An 18,844-nucleotide genomic window follows, 5' to 3' on the forward strand; every position below is an offset into this window, starting at 1 on the left:
ATGCTTAAAATACACATACAACACATCCAATCTAATTTGCTCAGATTGTACCTCATCCCCGCGAAGCCTGCACAAAAGCCTTCCCAAGCTCAACATGCGACCGGGTGACTCCCATGATAGTCATGCCCTCCGCAAATCCCTCGTAAATGCCACCTGCAATGCTTGTCACCCACCAGGCTGCAAGGTCCATCAAATTTGCACTCGCTCTTCCTTCGTTATAATTCAGAACTGCAGCCCCTATAACCATACCTCTTCTACCAAAGTTATCAGCCGCAACCAGAACCTTTGTTACGGCACGTTCCGTAATCCGATGGGATCGCTCATATTGGTACAGATGACACACGAGGATTTTGACGTATGGCATGAGGAATTGCAGCATTATGAAGAAGTAGACGATAGTGGACGACAGCAGTCGATGAAGGTAAGATCGCTCGGGTAGAGAATTTTCCCCTGCAAGCAGACTGTGAAGCCCTGCCGCAGATGGATCAGTCACGGAAGGCGCAGCCAAGGATTCCTTGACTCCAGCAGGAAGATTGTCCTGAATTGTCATAGTTTCTTGGCTGCTCAAGTCGTCGGGGAGGCCATCGAGGAGGTAGCCTAGGGCATCGACGTACAACATCCGAGCCAAGCGACTGTCGCACTGCCGCTGCTGCGCTTCATGACAGGCATTTTGTAGGAGATTGAGTGCTGGGATATTGTCAGCCAGACTAGTACTAGGAATCTCTTCTGTCCTAAGATTGAACGGAGGCAAAGACAGGCGGCAAGACGAACCAGGCGCTATCCGATTCCATCGCAGTCCGGATTCCGCTTCGTATTTCGGAGCCACTGGACTAAAGACATCGCTAGATCTACTGCTTCGGATACTAGAGATATCGCTGAGTTCTTGTGACTTCTCGGCGACAGACGAGAAGCATGATTCCAGTCCATTGCTAGCACTGCTTGCGGTACTGGGGCGCTGAAAGGTGGGCCCAGACGAAAGATCAGGCAGTGATGCCACATACTCCAGCCCTCCTGGCTCGGAAGATTGTCGCATTGAGACCATCGAGTCACCTCCGGCCTCACCAGCTGTATGTTCTTTGGCGCTGGCGCTATCGCTGGCCTCCAACCTCACGGGTCGATGCGTTGATGGGTATAAACTAGTGATCCGCCGTCGGAGAGAGGCCGGGATAACAGGAGAAAAGACCGTGAGAACGTGACGGTAGACCATCGTATCGCTTAGTGCTGTCAAATCGTCGATCCCATCCATCTTTCGAAGGTAGGAAGCTATACAAGTACGAATATAAACAACGATGAGGGGTGAACCATGAGACAGTGCTGCTGGCAGCGTATGTCTGACGCAGAGAGCGGCAACAGCGCCCACGAACGACCAGATAGACTTCCTGGTGTTTCAGAAAGTTAGAGAATGTCCAACCGTCGGCCGAAGCACATAGCGGGATGAAACATAAGCAGAGACCTGCTTGGGCGCATGGATGGCGTGAGAGAAAAAGTTCCGGCGCAAACTTCAGCCAGCGGCTTTCACATGTCAAACGGTCCGCCGTTTGTTGGCCCCTCCGATAAGGCACCCATTCTAGGCCTGTGACTCGGGCGGTTCCATGATTAAGTGGCGTGGGCGAGCCAGCCAATCGGATCATTCGTGTTGTTCTACGCCCTGTGACAGAACTACTAAATATACTACGCCTTTCAGGTGTACGCAAGGAGCATTCGAGTAGAGTCCAAAGAAGGGTATATTAACTATAGCTGTCTCCTGTACATGCTCGCTTTCCCGTCCCATAAAATGAGTGTGTCCAGTTGAAGAAGGGCGAGAAAGTTCTCCAAACAAAGCCATCTCTCCACATAAACAAATCGGAGCACAAAATACTTTTGACCTCATGACCCAATCAAGTCATAGACTGTCCACACCTGCCGCATATATACAACCCCGACTTCCTCATCAATCAACAATCTATTTGCTCTCAGCCCTCATGCATGCCTGGATATCCCAGATCCGTCGTTGGTGCAAGCTCCTCGTTGGGACCCGTATCAGACATAAAGACCTCGGAGCTCCGCATACCAGGAATAGCTATTGGGGCCGAGACAGGGGCAGAGAAAGGCAGAGACTTTCCAGTTGGGTCTGCTTGATGTTGTCCAGCTTCGCCCTCACGCCTATTACTCTCTTCAAAACACAATCCCTGCATATCGTCCAACGGCAACTCATCATACCGTTCATTCAGTTGTTGTAAGAACTCGGGATCGAACCCCATTTGCACGAATTGGTCAACAGATCCGCTCAGAGGCGTGTTGAGGGACGCCATGCCAGCAGACAGGCTACTCCCCACGTCAGCCGACAACCTGGAATAGGGCCGAGACGGGAGAAAGCCAGAACTTTCGGCATAGCTGCCAGTGGAGCTCCCAGGAGCACTGGCGGCAAAGGAAGACCGACCGTGCCCCATAAAGGCGGGGCTCTGGAGCCCAGAGTTTGGGGTCACGGGACTGAATGTGCCCTGTCCGGGGTAGAGAGGGCTGGATAGCATGCTGGTTTCGGCTGGGGGCTGTTTGAGGCCGTCAGCAGCAGCAAATGGCGGTCGCATACCCAAGTCAGAAAGTTGAATGTGTTCTGACCCTGGGAGAACTTCGAGTCCTGCGTCTCGCTTCAGAAGACTAAGCCAAGTTGAATTATCAGCGCACGTTTGATTCCACGGGTCGTCGCTTCCATATATGATTCGCCGGCCTTCGTCCTGTATCATACGATCCGTTGGAATGATGCCGATGGCCCTCTGGTTGTGAATATATGCGGTGAGTTCACGCTGCAGGCGCCTATAACAATTCACATCTTCTGAATGGAGAAGACCAGTTGTTTGCGCAGCATTGGGTGGCTTGAAAGGATTCAGAGTCTTCTGCTCGCCTCCAATGAGATACGGTGGCATTGCATTCTCGACCAGACCCTGGATGAAGGGTTCAAACCCCCAATCGCCCTGCCACTGCGCCATGGTACTGCCATTCTTGAAATGGGAAGCCAAATGGTCAACCCGGTCTTTCCAGGTTGTTAGACTCAACCCGCAGAAGCCACACCGAGATTTGAATTCTGTCAGAGTGCTCCTCCAGGCGTTCATGGCTGAGTCAAACTTGACGTTGTGCATCAGTCTCAAGTGCTGGTTGAGATGATCCTTCCGGTAAAAAGATCGCTCTGCGGGTGTCTTCTCTTGGCAGGTACTGTAGTTGTGTGATTCTAAATGATCGTTGTTGGGATCAACAGCCATGCAGAATACACAACGGTTGGCGCCATCTATGAAGGCCACGCCCCCCAATGGCGAGCAAGTCCACTTTTCAAGAGCCAAGTGTAGTGACTTCTCGTGGCGTTGCCAGTCATACTTTGTTTGGAAACAGTCGGTGCAGAAAGTACACTGGTATATGCGAGCATTGCGTGCCTTTTGTTGGTTGAAGGTGTTGACGGGAAGTGAGGGCTTGCGCCGGCGACGGCGTTCCTTCCGCTCCATAGAGCCGAAGGAGCCGAGAGAGGATCTGTGGGAGAAAGCAGAGGCAAAGGAAAGGTCTGATATAGAGGAACGAGTGGCTGATCGACTTGTTTCCTGACTACTGACCGAGGGGGCATGGAACAAATTGGAGTTGGCATGGCTTGAGTCATTGCTAGACCCAGTCTTCCGGGAAAGGGAACGCACGTGACCTGGTCTGGATGCGCGCTGTCGGTCATGATTCAGGTCGGTCGTGACCAGGGCTCGCAGAATATCAGATGTGGCAGCGGGTTCGTTTTCAGGGGGCGAGTGTTTCCAACGCTCCATTGGTGTCATGTAAGTGACGTCCACGCCTTTTTGTCCGGGAATGTTGATTGCGCCCGTCGCCGACGAGTTGCGCGGCCCGGGAGGAACTTTACCACGTCTCCGAGCATTAGCAAGCCAGTTGGAGATTTGCATCCTCTTCAGACCTGTGCGTTGCTGTAACTCGTCTTTTTCCTGCTCAGTTGGATAGGGGTGCTCCCAATGTTCCTGAAGCCATGCTTTGAGGATGCGGACCGCTTCCCGCGCCAGTCGTGAATTGCTTTTTCTCGCTCGGCCATCATCTTCAGCGATGAAGGACAACGATTTGAGCGCCTTCTTTCCGGTCAAACCACCGGTATGAATGTAGGTATTCTCGGAAATCGGATGTAAGGTGTCCAAGAACTTGCCAGGTGCTGTAGCGTGGGTGAAGCTGCATTCACGGTAAAGCGAAATGCAGCAAGTACAGCCATTCTGACGCATCACTCCACTCTTCGCGACAAAACAGTCCAGATTCATGTGCCTGCAAAAGTCGCATGGCTCCTCGGCGCGACTCATGGGATAGACGCCGTTGTCCAATTTACCGGTATCTTGCTCCGGTAGGTCGTTGGAAAATTCTAGGCTCGTTTCCTGAAATATGGCGTTGTAGCTTTCAGCGGCCTCATTCTCGTCGAACTCGAGATTGTCCGAGGCAACATCATCTTCGCGCACGTTGGAACCATATGAGGCTTCATCGAAGTCGAAGTACTCCATTCTTGTCTGGAGTACCTGATAGGGCTCGAATCTATGATGAACGGGGGGTTCCAATTTATGGTTACAGGATGATACACGAAAGTAATCTCATCCAAGGTCGGGACACAAGGAACAGAGGAGTTATGGCAAAGAGATGGAGGACCAAGACTTAGGATAAGCAAGAGGGCAGCGGAGGGAGCCAGGATCCAAGGTAGACTATGTTTTTCGTCTGGGGTACCAAAAGCATACCGGAACGGAGAACCCTGCCGGCACTGATGCTAGCAGGTTCCATTCGTCCAGTAGGAATATCTATCGTGGACCTAGCCTTTGGGAGGGGGGCAACTGCTCAACTGCTAGCACTAGCAGCTTTCCAAGGGTGAGACTCATGCATAGCCATCGTGTTCGGGTCCAGTCGGCTTGGCCGATGATTGACCTAGTCCATGAACAACGGCAGGAGGAAGGCAGCGTAGTCGTAAGAACTGAAGGGGACGAGGGAGAAAACTGGATCACTGCGCGCCTGCACGCCCTTCCATTGACAACGCTTGCCTTATTCCGGTTACGCCCAGTCAGTGCGGGGGGTCCATTGGGCGTGCCGCTTAACCCAATCAGGGAAAAATAGTATGAATCATCGCCGCGCCGACGATATCGGACCACTGCCCCACCTCCTTCACCATGGATCACACGATGGAGGATGGATGAGAAGAATTAAATAACGGTGAGCAGATACTAAAATGATGTGTTTGATGTGTTTAGTATACAAGTTGAACCCATGCTAACAGCAAGACAATATGATATAATTGGTAGTGTGGATCAACATAGCCGATTGATGAAGAAGATAGATGGCCAGTTAACCTCCGTCACCGGCACCTCAACTATGCTCATCTTCAAGAATTGCAATGCAAGAAGATGATATGCGCGTTCGAATGACAACAGTTAATTCGAATTCTATCGAACCGATAAGCCATTACATATATCAATTACCCGGGGGTCTCGGCGCAAGAACTGCGGTCAGGCCTTGAACCCCGGCTAGCCTCCAGGCTACATCCCGAAGGTTTAGCTGCCGGCTATAAAGTCTACTATCTGCACATGTGGTGGGGATGATTTTGAAATGGTGGGGACAAGAGATATAGATAAGTAGTTCTTAGATTGTGATAAGCTGTAAGGCTAAATCGGTATGGGCCAAGCATACCTGTCCGGTAGTCGATATAATATGACGCTACCAGCCCGTTCTTTCACGACTTTCCGATGCTGAATAGCTAACTCAAGTGTAATGAGGTCCGCGGAAATACGGCATGCATGCAACTTAGCAACATGCACATGCAATGCAAGCAGGTGGCCGCTTATCCATCCACAGTGACACACACTTCGCTCTGCAATCAACCAGCGGGATGGATGTGAGAACTTCTCAGCTCCGAGCAGTGGTTCTATGTTTCGAGGAGTTACAGGACGGCATGCAGCCAAGGACTTCAAAGGAGTAGGAATGGACCGAAAAGAAGTGAAAAAAGACAAAAATATATAGATAGATATATATTTGCGCAGTAATTGGTGTTGGCACATGGAGAGGCAGAAAGGGTAAGCAAAAGCAAAAAAGGAAATTTGAGCTCCGATAGGGGGAATCGAACCCCCGGCTGCCGTGTGAGAGACGGCGATGTTAGCCACTACACCATATCGGATCTTGTTGAAGAACTAGACTAGCTTCTGCTAAATGAGGCTATCACTTAGCGGATGCTGCTAGTCGAATCTTTCAATCACGAAGAAATAGTAGCTTGTACCCCACATACGTTTGACCCAGTGGTTCCAGGTTTGCTTTCGATCTTTTTAGCTATTTTCTGATCTGTACGGTCATCCGAAGGGAATTTTTCTGGAATTGGCACTTATCAATATTCCCCCCCCACTCCGGGATCGACATTGAACGTTACTACTATGTGTGCATTGTGAACGGTATATATTCCCGCGATCTGTGATTGTTGCAACCCGGGAAAGGCCCGTTTAAATATTGACGGTCGCCGACAATAGCATCCAAGGCGATATCATGCGATTCCGGTACTCAAATTGCCTAAGATTTCATCACTGCTAATACGAGAGGTCCCGAATCCAAAGCCCACCCACCTCATGGTGTTCAATGGCGGGGTAACGGCGCCACCCTGCAACATACTATGGATGGTTCCTTCAATAGCGAACCGCCAGCGGCCATATCAAGCAATCATATTCGAGAACCAAGACAAGTTTAGCTTGCGGAAGCATATTACAATGGGTCCCGAGTTTGGCGTGGTCTCAAAATTCGGGAAGCCGCTGGATTGCTCCGTTACCCCGGATAATGACTTGAAGAGGCCAGGACGACAACACATACCGTGATGTGTAACGCAGACAACAAATGATGGCAGCTCACTAGAATGCTAGTAGCAGTTATGTAGAAGTTTTAGCTTCTCTTACAAATAGCTCTTAAGTCCTCGTTATGACGAAACCATCCATACCTGGCTTATCAGTGGACCCTATACTGACCCCGCACATCTCCAATTCTCCAACGATTGTCGATCCCACATCATACCTCTTATCATCCAGTCCCTCAAATCGGGTACCAGTGCTTGGATGAGTACACAAGCCGAGAACAGCTTGGGCTGCACCTTTAAATTAGGAGGGTCCCGCCCAAAGGCAAACCGAGTCCCTGTCCTTCCACCAGCTACTCACAATGGAGTCCCTGAAGACATTGCTCGTCGCCAACCGCGGCGAAATCGCCGTCAGAATTCTGAAAACAGCAAAGTACGAGCAAATACCATCACATTACCAGAAATCAAGCGTCTAATATCCCACAGGAAGTTGAACCTCCGGACCGTGGTGGTCTATACTGAACCGGATGCTGCTTCTACCCATATACACCTGGCAGATGAGGCCGTCCTTCTGCAAGGTGCACCATCAAAGGCCTACATTGATGGGTGAGCAGTGTCCAAATGATCCAAGCCCGAACAAAAGCTAATAAACACGATTTGACTCTATTCTCCAGAGAACAAATAATCGATATCGCGAAGAAATACAAAGCAGACGCTATCATACCAGGATACGGATTCCTATCTGAGAATGCGGACTTTGCAAGAGCTGCCTCTAGCGCAGGGTTAGCCTTCGTCGGCCCTTCGCCGGAGAGTATCGAAGCTTTTGGTCTCAAACATACCGCACGAGATCTTGCTACAAAAGCCGGTGTTCCTATAGTGCCTGGCTCGAAGGGATTGGTGACAAGCGAAGAAGAAGCTGTCGCAACTGCGAAAGAACTCGGTTTTCCGGTATAATAACCCGGCCTTATTCCGCAGCCAGACAATGGAGCTGACGTCCGCTATAGGTCATGCTGAAGGCCACAGCTGGAGGAGGTGGAATGGGTTTACTCACATGCAACACAGAGAAAGAAGTCCGTGATGCTTTCGCCACCGTCAAATCGAGGAGCGGAGCCCTGTTCAAAAATGACGGTGTTTTCATCGAACGCTACTATCCGTCGAGTCATCATATTGAAGTACAAGTGTTCGGAAACGGAGACGGCAAAGCCATATACTTCGGTGAACGTGAATGCTCCATCCAGAGGAGACATCAAAAGGTCATTGAAGAATGCCCAAGTCCGTTCGTTACAAGAAATCCCGGTTTACGAGAAAGATTAGGTGACGCGGCTGTCCGCCTTGCGGAGTCAATCAAGTATGGATCGGCTGGAACGATCGAATACCTTGTGGACGACGAGACTGGCGCATTCTTCTTCCTTGAGATGAATACACGCCTGCAGGTCGAGCATGGCATAACAGAGCTATGCTACGACATCGACCTGGTGGACTTGATGTTGAAACAGGCCGATGCCCAGCTTCTAGGAAAAAAAGGTCTTGACGCATCGTACCTGGCCAGCCTTGCAGTGAGCGCACCTTTAGGTGCCGCCATTGAAGCTAGAGTCTACGCCGAAAATCCGGCCAAAGATTTTGCTCCTTGTCCTGGTACACTGCAGACGGTAGAATGGAAGGAACTGCCGGGTTCTAGAATTGACACATGGGTTTATAGGGGTGTTAAGGTGTCTGCAAATTACGGTAGGCTGCCAGAGCCGTACTTTTATAGGGAAGTACTAACGCAAAATTCTCAGATCCGCTGCTTGCGAAGGTTATGTATCACTCCCAAAGCAGACAGCAAACTATTGATGGATTGAAGACAATATTGACAGAGTCACGTATCTGCGGCCCTCCAACAAACTTGGAGTTCCTGTCTGATGTTCTGGCGGACGACACTTTCGTCTCTGGAAGAACATTGACTCGCTTTCTCGATGACTTCAAATACCAACTGTCTGCCATTGATGTTATTTCTGGCGGTGCATATACGCTTATTGAAGATTGGCCTGGCCGTCCAACCCTGGGAAGAGGCTTTTGCCATTCGGGGCCTATGGATCCCATGGCCTTCCGCATTGCGAATGCACTCGTTGGAAATCCGATAGGTCTGGAAGCATTGGAAATAACCCTGAGTGGACCAGAATTACGATTCCTGGGTCCAGCCCTGATTTCGTTATGTGGCGCTCCAATCGAAGCTAAGCTTGACGATGTACCTCTCCCGATGTGGTCGAGGGTAAAGGTCTCAGCTGGCCAGCGTCTAAAGATTGGGAAAACAACGGGTAACGGCTGTAGAGCCTATCTGGGTGTCTTTGGGGGGTTCTTAAATGTTGCAGAGTGGTTTGGATCCAAGTCGACCACCCCAGGTGTCGGTGTAGGAGGCTATCAAGGCAGACAACTTGCCTCTGGTGATCTTCTCTCGATCACTACCCAAGTGCCAGGAGTCAGCGGCGACCTCCGCTTGCCGCAGCATCTCATTCCTCAGTATCCTGATCACTGGGAGTTTATGGCTATGCCAGGACCGTATGATGAGGGTTATCTCGTTCCCGATAGCATTGATATGCTCTACAGCACAAGCTTTAGAGTGTCGCACAACGCCGCTAGGGGAGGCATCCGTCTTCTAGGCCCTAAGCCTACTTGGGCTCGCACAGATGGTGGTGAAGGCGGGGCGCATCCTTCTAATTTGATCGAGTACGGCTATGCGATAGGATCTCTCAATTGGACGGGTGATGACCCGGTCATATTTCCCGTGGATGCGCCTGACCTGGGAGGATTCGTCAGTAGCCATACAATTTGCAAAGCCGATCTATGGAAGCTGGGGCAAGTGAAAGCAGGTGATACTCTGAAATACCGCGCTACGTCTCTGGAGGATGCTCTGTCCGCTCGCAGAGAGGTAGAGCGGTTCATTAATGAGATTGCTCAAGGTTGCCAGAAGGGTGATCTCAGCAGCATATCGCCCATCAAGGGGGACCTAGCTCCAGAATTGACGGCAGAGAAACGTGGACATGGTGTAATACATCAGATCCAGGAGAGTGGGGGCCAACCTCTTGTTTCATACCGTCAAGTAAGCCAGCAATTCTTTCAGTCGCTCATATTCGTTCAGCTAACAACGTAGCCAGGCCGGCGACGACTATCTGCTGGTTGACTACGGCACTGGGTCTTTTGATCTGAACCATCGCTGTAGAGCCACTGCTTTGAAGAGAGCATTGGCTGAAGGGACTGGCGATATTACCTTCGCGAACGGACTAGTTTCAATGATGGGATGTGGAAACAGTAAGCTTTTCCTCACATCAATTCATCCAAGTTTCAGTACTTACTCTATTTAGCTTTGATGATCTATTATGACGGACTAAAGATCCCACAAAAGAAGCTCCTAACCTATCTCTGCGATATCGAGACAAGACTCGGTGACCTCAGCCAAGCGAAATTCCCCAGCCGGCTGTTCAAGCTCCCTCTCTCTTTCGAGAGTCAAAGACAGAAAGACGCAATCACGCGTTACATAGAGACGCAGCGTCCCTACGCTTCCTACTTGCCCGACAACATAGACTTCGTAGCGAAGAACAATGCCTTCAGCAGACAAGAGTTCGAACGGATCTACTTAACCGCCTCCTTCATGGTCATAGCAGTTGGGTTCTTCACTGCTCTCCCGCTCTCCCTCCCAGTCGACCCACGCTACCGGATGAACTGTCCAAAGATGAACCCCAGCAGAGTCTACACACCCGCCGGCTCAGTCTCCTGGGGCGGTAGTTGCATGGCGTAAGCATCACACTATCCACGCGTACAACAAACACACATACTAACAGAAAGCAGACTATACAACGTAGACTCACCCGGCGGATACCAACTGACCGGCATGACCATCCCGGGAGTCGACATCCTCGGCTCCAAGAGAGGCTACGAAGCCAACAGACCGTGGCTGTTTGAAGACTTCGACCAAATCACCTTCTACCCCGTCTCTGAAGAAGAGTACGAGAAGCAACTCGCTCTCTTCAATAGCGGCAGATACGAGTACCAGTGGGAAGAGGTTGTCTTCGACATGGCAGAACACAATAAGCTTCTCCGTGACACCGCGGACGAAGTCGCAGCTATTCGGAGCAAGCAGCGACAAGCGCAAGCTGAGATGGACAAGCTCGAGACAGAACTGCTGGAGCGGTGGACAAAGGAGAAAGCGGAACGGGGTATCCCGATGGATACGATTGAGAGTCTATTGAAGGGTATGTCTACCTCCTTTATACTGTCGTTATTCCGAAACACGACAGACAAAACTGACCACCACTCTCTTTGGTCTAGACCCCGAGATCACCCCCATCGAAGCACCATTGAACGCCAATGTCTGGAAAGTAGAAGTCAAAGAAGGCGATAAGCTTGATCATGATCAGCTGGTGGTTATTCTGGAGGCTATGAAGCTGGAAATTGCCGTGCGCACGGAGTCCCTCGCTGCTGGGTCTACCGTGGAGAAGGTCTTGGTTCAACCGGGTGACTCGATAGAGGCAGGGAAGCCTTTGGTGTTGGCGAGGAGGGCACAGAACTGATCCACTCACTCGAGCAGAGACTGCTGTCATAGTATGCATTCATGGCTTTTAAGGTACCTTTTTGGCTACAATCACATGATGTCAGCTTCAAAGCAATGCAAGCTTCTGTGAACGGTAGACAATCGACACTTACAGTACAGTATGGTAGATACACATGTTACTACACCCAAGCACGCAATCACCCAAAAGGGCAATCGCTTTCGAAAACAGAACACATTTGAGTATGTCCCTGACCGCTTCACAACCGAGCTCAGTCACCCTGGTATACAACCAAAACCTATCATACAACTCATGCCAGCAATGCTATAATCCATCTGTCACCCATTCCACCAGAAACTAACACCAATCCCACCCTTGATACTCCGCACATAATGCCACCACCCAATGGGGATATACAACATATCCCCCGGCTTAAGCACCGTCTCGACGTACTCCGCATCCATGAACCCAGGCCACAGCTCCTCCCAATGGTCCGCCTCAGCAGGGGACATCTCAATAGCAGCGACGTCAACCTGCGAGGTATTGGACATGTCTACAAGTTCGGGTTCTTGTCGGTAGTGTTGGTGGTGAGTGTACTGGAGGGGGTCTTCCCCGCCCTCGGGTCTTCGTCTAACGACGGGTTCTTTCCCTTTCGGGTGAATCTTCGAAAGTGGTGTGTGAGGTGAATATAGTCGGAAGTATTTCTCGCCTACTACTTGCACGTAGATGTTATGGTATGTGTCGAAGTGGAGTGGGGATATCGTCCATGAGGGACCCATCCAGATGTTGAGGTGCGGGCCATCGAAGTCGGATTCGTGCCAGGATGTCGACGAGGAGTCGGAGGAGTCGTCGCCGTATTTGGGTTCCTCTTCCTGCTCCTGAACTGGGATGACTTCTTCTCCCAATTTCCGTCTCCGCTCCTCTTCCTCTCTCTGCAGTCTGATGTAGGCTGGCGTGCCAGGTTCGGCCTTGGGTGCATCGATGTACATATAATCCGGGTGCATAATATCCTTATATAAGGTCGGTAGGTGAAGAAACAGATCATGCTGCGCCAAATACCCCGTTGGACCAGCATCATCGCTGTGTCTATCCCGATTGAGATACTTCTCCACAAAGTCATTGAAGGACATTAACCGCTGCCCCCAATCCTCATCTGTATACGACCTCCCAATCTCCACGGGAACAAGTCTCCGTCCGTCAAAGGTGCGATGCATCCAGAACTCCCGGGACGCCCACGACCCTGTCGATATAGCCGGCCAATCAGCCACGGCATCCGTTATGACAAGCGGTGTTTTCTTCTGGCGCGCATGATTACGGAAACTCGGCGACGTGGGCGACGTACCCCACTGCGGTAGTTTGGTTACTCGTGGTATAGGGAAGCGAATCTCAGGCGTCGGCGCAGTATCGTCAGAGAAGAGCGGAGTAGCAAGTTCGTCGGGGTCCAATTCATCACGAAATTCATATTCAGTTCGGTTGTTCCACTTGGTCGTCGGACACGAACCCTGCAACGCATAAATCAAACTTAAGACCCACTTCTCCCTCTGTGGTGCACCTGTCATTATCAATGCCTTGTCGAGCATGTGTATTGTAGGCGTGAGCCATTCTGCATCCGGGTCGATGTCAATCAGCCCCTTCAGGGAGCAGGAATCCTGGATAATCCTCAGTATGTATTGCCTGCGCGTCAGGGCCGTGGAACCGGGATGTGAAGGAGGAGCAGGAGCAGGACAGGGAGGGAGAACTGGGTGTCCGTTGCGTTCGCGGTGCGGAAACCCGCAGTTTTCGGCGATCGTCAGACATGCTTTCAATAAGCATGCGTCGGTGTAATAGCGGCGCCAGCATACGTCCACATTTTTGAAAGGGAATACGCGGAGCTTGGAGTCGGCTAGCTTGATTGCGCCGTCGGGATCGCCGAGAAGATGGTCGTGAAGAGTGTCGAGATCGTTGTCCGGGAAGCAGCGGAGAATGGGGTCATTGGGGCGGACATTGAGGATCTCGAGGAGGGTTGTGGAAAGGCTAAGGTGAATCGGGATGTATCGCATTCTTCGCGGGTTTATTTCATTGTATGTTATCGGAATAGGAGGATCTCTGCATGAGGATGCTGGAATAGTGTCAAGAGAGTGATGGTGGTTGAATGTTGATGTTGTTCTTGTCGCGTCTTTTTTCGAATATCAATTAGGTATCCCGATCCAGACTAGCGTGTAAACCCCGCTATCTCCGAATGACAATCTTGGAGTTATCGAGATGGTCTTCAACTACACGCCAGGAATGCTTAGGAAGCGCTTAAGATGACTCGGGGGCTATGAGAAGTGAGATTTGATTTATAAAGACTATTTGTCTCATTATTTGGACATGTTCCTCTTATTATTACAACCGCCAGTTCCAGACCATCAACTCCGACCATATGTTGCAAACTCACAATATATACACCTTTTTTGATGACATTTAGTAGTAGTATGAATACCGGTTCCTATTGCTCAGTCCAGCAATTCCACAACAAGCTTTGGAATGCCTGCAACTCCCTCGCCCCTGATGGCACTGACAGGAACCGCGCAGACCTTTTCTCTCCATCCATTGGGATGTCCGCCCGGATGCTCCTCTTCGCCCTTCTTAACAGCGGCAAGATAGTCACGCAGTGTCTTGAAGCGTTCTTGGGTCTCCGGGAGATCGGCCTTGGTAGCTACTACAAACCACGGCTTGGTGTGAATTGGAGGAAGATTCAAAGCGGGGAGTTCGTCATGAGCTTTCGACGCAACCTCGTTGAGCTCACCAATTGCACTTTCGGATTGGAGTTCAGGAAGACCATGAGTTGGCGGGGTCCAGGTTAAATCATCTCCCTCAACTTTCATCGCCTCCTCAGCGTCCCGGACGCGCTCATACTCTCCCAGTTCATGCCAGAGATTCTTCAGCCCTTGCACAGGGTCGCCTGCGCTGAGATCAACCACAAACGCCAGAATACCAGCGCGTTCAATATGCCGGAGGAAGCCTAGGCCAAGGCCTTTATCCAGATGAGCATCCTCGATCAAACCTGGAATATCGGCAATGGTGAAGTTCGTCCGCCGGGCCTTTCCTTTGGACTCCACCAAGGGTCGTCCTTTATGATTGTCGATGACCACCGTACCAATATTGGGAGAAAGCGTCGTGAACTCCCAGTTCCCGACCCGGGTGCGACTGTTGGTCAACGACCGAAGCAATGTACTTTTTCCCGCATTGGGCTTTCCGACAAGACCAACATCCGCAAGCAGCTTCAGCTCGAATTCAAGCTCCAGGCGCATGCCGCCCTCACCTCTGGATGCGAACGTAGGCCGGTTCATATTGCGAGTCACAAAGTGTGGATTACCCAAGCCACCGACACCTCCAGCAGCCAGCAAGATCGGCTTATCCATATGTTGCGAGAGATCGAGGTAGATCGGCGCCTTCGGCTCGAGTGCTGCGATATGTTGTCTTCGGGGCGGGTTCTTCGGAAAGACCGTAGTCAGGTAATCGGACGGGTTCGCACCAGGATAAAGAACCCAGCGATCATGCCGTATAGACGGTAACCCAAGCTCATCTATTTCATCCCTTTCTTCTGCGCCTTCCTCTGCCGCAGCAGCAGCAGCTGCTGCTGCTTCTGCGGCTTCCCTGCGCTCACGTTTCCGACGCACTATTTCCTCCGTGACCGGATCGTAACGGTCGACTTCGCGAACGACAGTACCGACGGGAACCTGGAGCAGGACATCGTTACCTCGTTTGCCTCCTTTGCTTTTCCCCTGTCCGTTCTTCCCCCGACCGGCCTTTATGATTCCCCTGCGAGCCAGCTTATGTAGACTCGTCATGCCTTCAACGGCTTGGATATAGATGCTCCCGCCACTACCTCCGTCGCCGCCATTCGGTGGACCCTCTTCGACATACTTCTCTCGTAGAAACGAGACACACCCATGTCCACCGGCACCAGCATATATTGTTGAGCGACATTTATCCTGGAAAATGAAGCGCGAATAATCTTCGGGGGACGGGTTCAGATGGGAGGGTTCAGAGACATGATCGGGGAGCGGCGTTTGTTGGTATTCCGATCGCTTGGACTCTGCTTCGGTGCTATTGTATCGTTGAGACCATACTTTGAGTGCGACAGCCGGTGTCCTAGCTAGAGGACGTAATCGGACGGACTGTTGGGGAAGAATGCGAGGAATTGAGCGTAGGAGCCATGTTCTGTGAGCTGCCATGTTGAAAATCTGGAGCTTAGCTATAGCTCATTCTGGGTTGACGGGGGAAGCAATTATGCAATTGGAGTGATAATAATCAGCTGCGATGCATTTCTCTGCCTTGTTTCAGGACTGAATAGCTTGTTGGGACTGGAAATAATGATGAAATCGGTGTCGATGTCATGGCTCATGCCGCATTCCAGCAAACCCGGGCGGCACGTGACGTTATCGGCACCTGACGATAAGAGTGTTTACTGTCTACAAGCAAGCGATCACGTTTATCTCAACATCTCGTTCTATCTGCCATTGTCGAAGTATACAAGGTCCATCTATTGTTTTCGACGATGCACCAAGAGCCCTAATCCAAGGTCAATTGAATTAAACAGTCATACAACTTACCCAGCCAGATCTCCACGAACCAACAACAGCAAAGCCAAGACCATAACCATAACCACAAGACTTACAGAACCACCAAGTCACTGAAACTCTATGACCATTACAGAACAAAATGAAATCAATTTACGTCCACAACAACCAGAGTGGCTATACGCAACATGCAGCGATTAACAAAACGACCTTCGGGTTAATTTCCAACTAATCTGCAACCCTAAAGCCGGCATGTCTTGCAAGACTGTCAAACAAAACCTCCTAACTCCATGCAACAAGGCCACAGTCAGCAGAGGAAATATGCAGCAGTATGTGTCAAGCTTACACTTACGAAGAGAATGAAAGAATGAAGGTTGGCAGCTGAAAGAGCGGCCAGGCCCAACGATCAATCTTCACTTGTCTTGCACTACATCGGGCAGAACTTTCTTGACTCACTCGAGCTGTGCTGTGCTGTACTGGGTCAGTCTGTGTCGCTTACATCACAGATGCAGTGAGGCCGAGGGGAGTGCAGAAAAGATGTGCACTGCGCAGACCTTGTTCTGCTTTGTGCGGTGATACCCTGCGCGCATATATCGGCGGCAATAGGGGGATTTTCTACTTGGTTGGTTGATTCTCTCGAGGATGTTGTTTGGATGTGGATGGCAGTATTTGCATGGACATTGATGGTTATGACATACTATTACCTCTGGTCTAGTATTTTTACTTTGCTATATTTACAATTGAAGAAAGACAAAATTGGTCTAGGCTACTGTCTCCAAATGAAGAATCAAATTGAGCCCCCAGTTAACTGAGACACACCACACCTCTAAATATATCCGGATTTCTTCTCCTCATATGGAAAGATAGCCTACCATTAACCAAACAACGTTCACCAACATAAGGGCGTACAGAAACAAACAAACAAACCAGAACAGGCAGGCAAGCAGGCATCAAGTCGGGCCACAACACCAACAGCAGCAGCAGCAGCAGCAACTTAGTAACCTGAATATCAACAATATCAACACAACCGCACCATGCGACATGCATATTTCTCCCATACAGCAAGTAAATCCCGAAGGTGATCGCACAATGATGCAATGCTATGCATACAGAGTAGACCGCTCAAAGTTCACCCGGCAAATACCCAACTGGGCTGGGCTGTAAGTAGTCAGGCAAGTCAGGTGTTGTGTTACAGTATAGCGGTAGCGGTGGTGGTGGTGTTGTTGGTGGTAGTGGTTGTTTCAACTGCAGGGCTAATGCCGCGCGAACTCGCCACACCCGGGTAGTATTGGTGAATCGCATGGCACCATAGCTGTTGAGCCACATATCCCTGTGGCCCTCTCTTCATTCCCCTCTTGTTATTGTTATAGGTGAGTAGGTTGGGGAGTAAATCTGCAGATGCAGTAGGGATTGTAGTTGGTGATGGATGGATAGGTGGATGGGTCTTTGGTTGGATTACTACTGTTGGTTGCTTGGTTACTGTAGTTACTATTGTGTGCTATGTATCTACTATGTATGTGTGCGGAGCATATCGGATCCTGTGAGTACTTTGTATTCATCATTCTCTGTGGTGTGTGCCTGTATCTGCGATCTGGACCGATCCACAGTGGCAAATAAATATAGATAAAAATACTACAATTGAAAAGAGAGTTGCTGAATTATAAATAAGACTGCGTAGAATGTGGATCGTGATTGAAGCAAGTCAGTAACTGGTCAGTCGGCTCTTCTTCGGACGTGTCAACTTTCTATTTTACCTTTCGGGGACTGATCTGGACTGTCGGATTTAGTCAAATGTAAAATGGGTGGAGTGGATGCGCTAAACTTATCGCAGTTACTGGACACTTGACTTGGGTCATTTCGTTGAGAGAGGGTGTCTGTGAGGGAGTGGAGATAAGACTCATGCATGGCTTTACATATTGTGGATATTCAGTTATTGTGGACGTAGTGGGCAGGCTTGGATATTGGTGTGTCTCCATCTGTCTCTCGGACTAAATCAGTACATGCTGCTAGTTAACTAGTATCTACTTGGTGGTAGATCAGCAGGGGATGTTGATGCACCTCTGATCCAGTGAACTTCATGTCCATTTATCGCCGACCACACGACAGGATCTCCATCATGAAACCCAATCAAGCAAGCAAACAGACAAACAAGGGCTCAATCCAGAATCTGGGTTATCATGACATCTCAGGGGGGAAGGAACAATGCTCCAATAGTGAGAGCCGGAGATGTCCTCCCGTCCCGTGTGGATGTATCAAAGAACCTAAAGCTGTGTAGAATTTTGTTATTCCCTTTGGCGTGCGCGCGGCTTACCACTGTATGCCGGAAGTTGGGGGGAAGAGAGCTGAAGGGTGAGTCTAGCTGGTCTTAGTGTCCCGGATCGGATCCGGGTGCCCGGTTAATTAGTATGTCTTTGCTTTTTGGACTTTTCCTGTTCAATGCTTCTGGGGAATGGAGAGAGAGAGGGGCAAAAGAGAAATGGGTACTTTTGTCCGTTAGTGCTTGACACCCCTGCCCGAAGGATCGGCTTATCCTTCTATCCAGTCGAAGCTTACGCTAGCTTATCGGCCGCCTCATCTCATCTTGGATGATGCAGATGCAATGCATCCGGCGCGTAAATGTATATTTCCAGCACCTCAATCGATCACATGATGAAGGGGTGTGTCTCCAGGGTCTGGCTAACCAAGTTCTGAATTATTAATCCGGTTTAGAAGCGTAGCATTCTCCGGATCAGGACCAGTTTCCGTGGTCCAAAATTAATTGGGTGAGTTAATATTGGGAAGTTGACAAGCACGGAATATGCGGCGATCCATCCTGCACGAGCTGCTCTGGATATATGCCATTGCCTTGGGACACATTCCGGACCCGGTACGGAGTAGATAATGCATTCTCTTATTCCCTGATCATCGCAGTGTAAGCAGGGCAACAAAGGGTGCCCAGCGCAGTGTTATGATGTAGGCAGCCAGCT

General features: G+C 50.3%; 7 protein-coding genes and 1 non-coding gene across 8 annotated transcripts; 2 read left to right on the forward strand and 6 right to left on the reverse strand.

The window, feature by feature from the left end:
* Positions 1 to 52: 52 nt before the first annotated feature.
* BDQ94DRAFT_161139 (putative homeobox and C2H2 transcription factor) lies at positions 53 to 4,502 on the reverse strand (the record flags this gene model as incomplete). Its single annotated transcript, XM_026769329.1, has 3 exons — positions 53 to 726; positions 772 to 1,263; positions 2,051 to 4,502. 3 exons carry the CDS (start codon positions 4,500 to 4,502, stop codon positions 53 to 55), a joined length of 3,618 nt encoding a protein of 1,205 aa, XP_026623665.1.
* An 870-nt stretch (positions 4,503 to 5,372) lies between these two features.
* Positions 5,373 to 6,141, reverse strand: BDQ94DRAFT_65831 (uncharacterized protein). Its single transcript, XM_026776272.1, has one exon. It carries the CDS (start codon positions 6,036 to 6,038, stop codon positions 5,646 to 5,648), a length of 393 nt encoding a protein of 130 aa, XP_026623666.1. The 5' UTR covers positions 6,039 to 6,141; the 3' UTR covers positions 5,373 to 5,645.
* On the reverse strand, positions 6,083 to 6,154 carry BDQ94DRAFT_t207. Its single transcript has one exon. It is a non-coding gene; the product is annotated as a tRNA-Glu (tRNA).
* Positions 6,155 to 6,255: 101 nt separating this feature from the next.
* Positions 6,256 to 6,863, forward strand: BDQ94DRAFT_148235 (uncharacterized protein). Its single transcript, XM_026767160.1, has 2 exons — positions 6,256 to 6,422; positions 6,498 to 6,863. The coding sequence occupies exon 2, from the start codon at positions 6,594 to 6,596 to the stop codon at positions 6,834 to 6,836; it is 243 nt and encodes an 80-aa protein (XP_026623667.1). The 5' UTR covers positions 6,256 to 6,422; positions 6,498 to 6,593; the 3' UTR covers positions 6,837 to 6,863.
* A 141-nt stretch (positions 6,864 to 7,004) lies between these two features.
* Positions 7,005 to 11,514, forward strand: BDQ94DRAFT_180970 (bifunctional urea carboxylase/allophanate hydrolase). The gene is made up of 9 exons (XM_026773784.1): positions 7,005 to 7,241; positions 7,295 to 7,414; positions 7,483 to 7,756; positions 7,813 to 8,533; positions 8,587 to 9,887; positions 9,943 to 10,096; positions 10,150 to 10,579; positions 10,634 to 11,037; positions 11,114 to 11,514. Exons 1-9 carry the CDS (start codon positions 7,171 to 7,173, stop codon positions 11,353 to 11,355), a joined length of 3,717 nt encoding a protein of 1,238 aa, XP_026623668.1. The 5' UTR covers positions 7,005 to 7,170; the 3' UTR covers positions 11,356 to 11,514.
* On the reverse strand, positions 11,515 to 13,591 carry BDQ94DRAFT_65858 (putative JmjC domain protein). Its single transcript, XM_026776273.1, has one exon. The coding sequence runs from the start codon at positions 13,371 to 13,373 to the stop codon at positions 11,673 to 11,675; it is 1,701 nt and encodes a 566-aa protein (XP_026623669.1). The 5' UTR covers positions 13,374 to 13,591; the 3' UTR covers positions 11,515 to 11,672.
* An 11-nt stretch (positions 13,592 to 13,602) lies between these two features.
* Positions 13,603 to 15,655, reverse strand: BDQ94DRAFT_148250 (GTP-binding protein Obg). The gene has a single exon (XM_026767161.1). The coding sequence runs from the start codon at positions 15,531 to 15,533 to the stop codon at positions 13,809 to 13,811; it is 1,725 nt and encodes a 574-aa protein (XP_026623670.1). The 5' UTR covers positions 15,534 to 15,655; the 3' UTR covers positions 13,603 to 13,808.
* Positions 15,656 to 16,231: 576 nt separating this feature from the next.
* On the reverse strand, positions 16,232 to 17,524 carry BDQ94DRAFT_148251 (uncharacterized protein). Its single transcript, XM_026767162.1, has 3 exons — positions 16,939 to 17,524; positions 16,433 to 16,880; positions 16,232 to 16,349 (listed from the first exon to the last, which is right to left on the reverse strand). Exons 1-2 carry the CDS (start codon positions 16,984 to 16,986, stop codon positions 16,683 to 16,685), a joined length of 246 nt encoding a protein of 81 aa, XP_026623671.1. The 5' UTR covers positions 16,987 to 17,524; the 3' UTR covers positions 16,232 to 16,349; positions 16,433 to 16,682.
* Between the last annotated feature and the right edge of the window lie 1,320 nt (positions 17,525 to 18,844).

This window comes from Aspergillus welwitschiae (assembly GCF_003344945.1).
Source record: "Aspergillus welwitschiae strain CBS 139.54b unplaced genomic scaffold BDQ94scaffold_28, whole genome shotgun sequence".
Lineage (NCBI taxonomy): Eukaryota > Fungi > Ascomycota > Eurotiomycetes > Eurotiales > Aspergillaceae > Aspergillus > Aspergillus welwitschiae.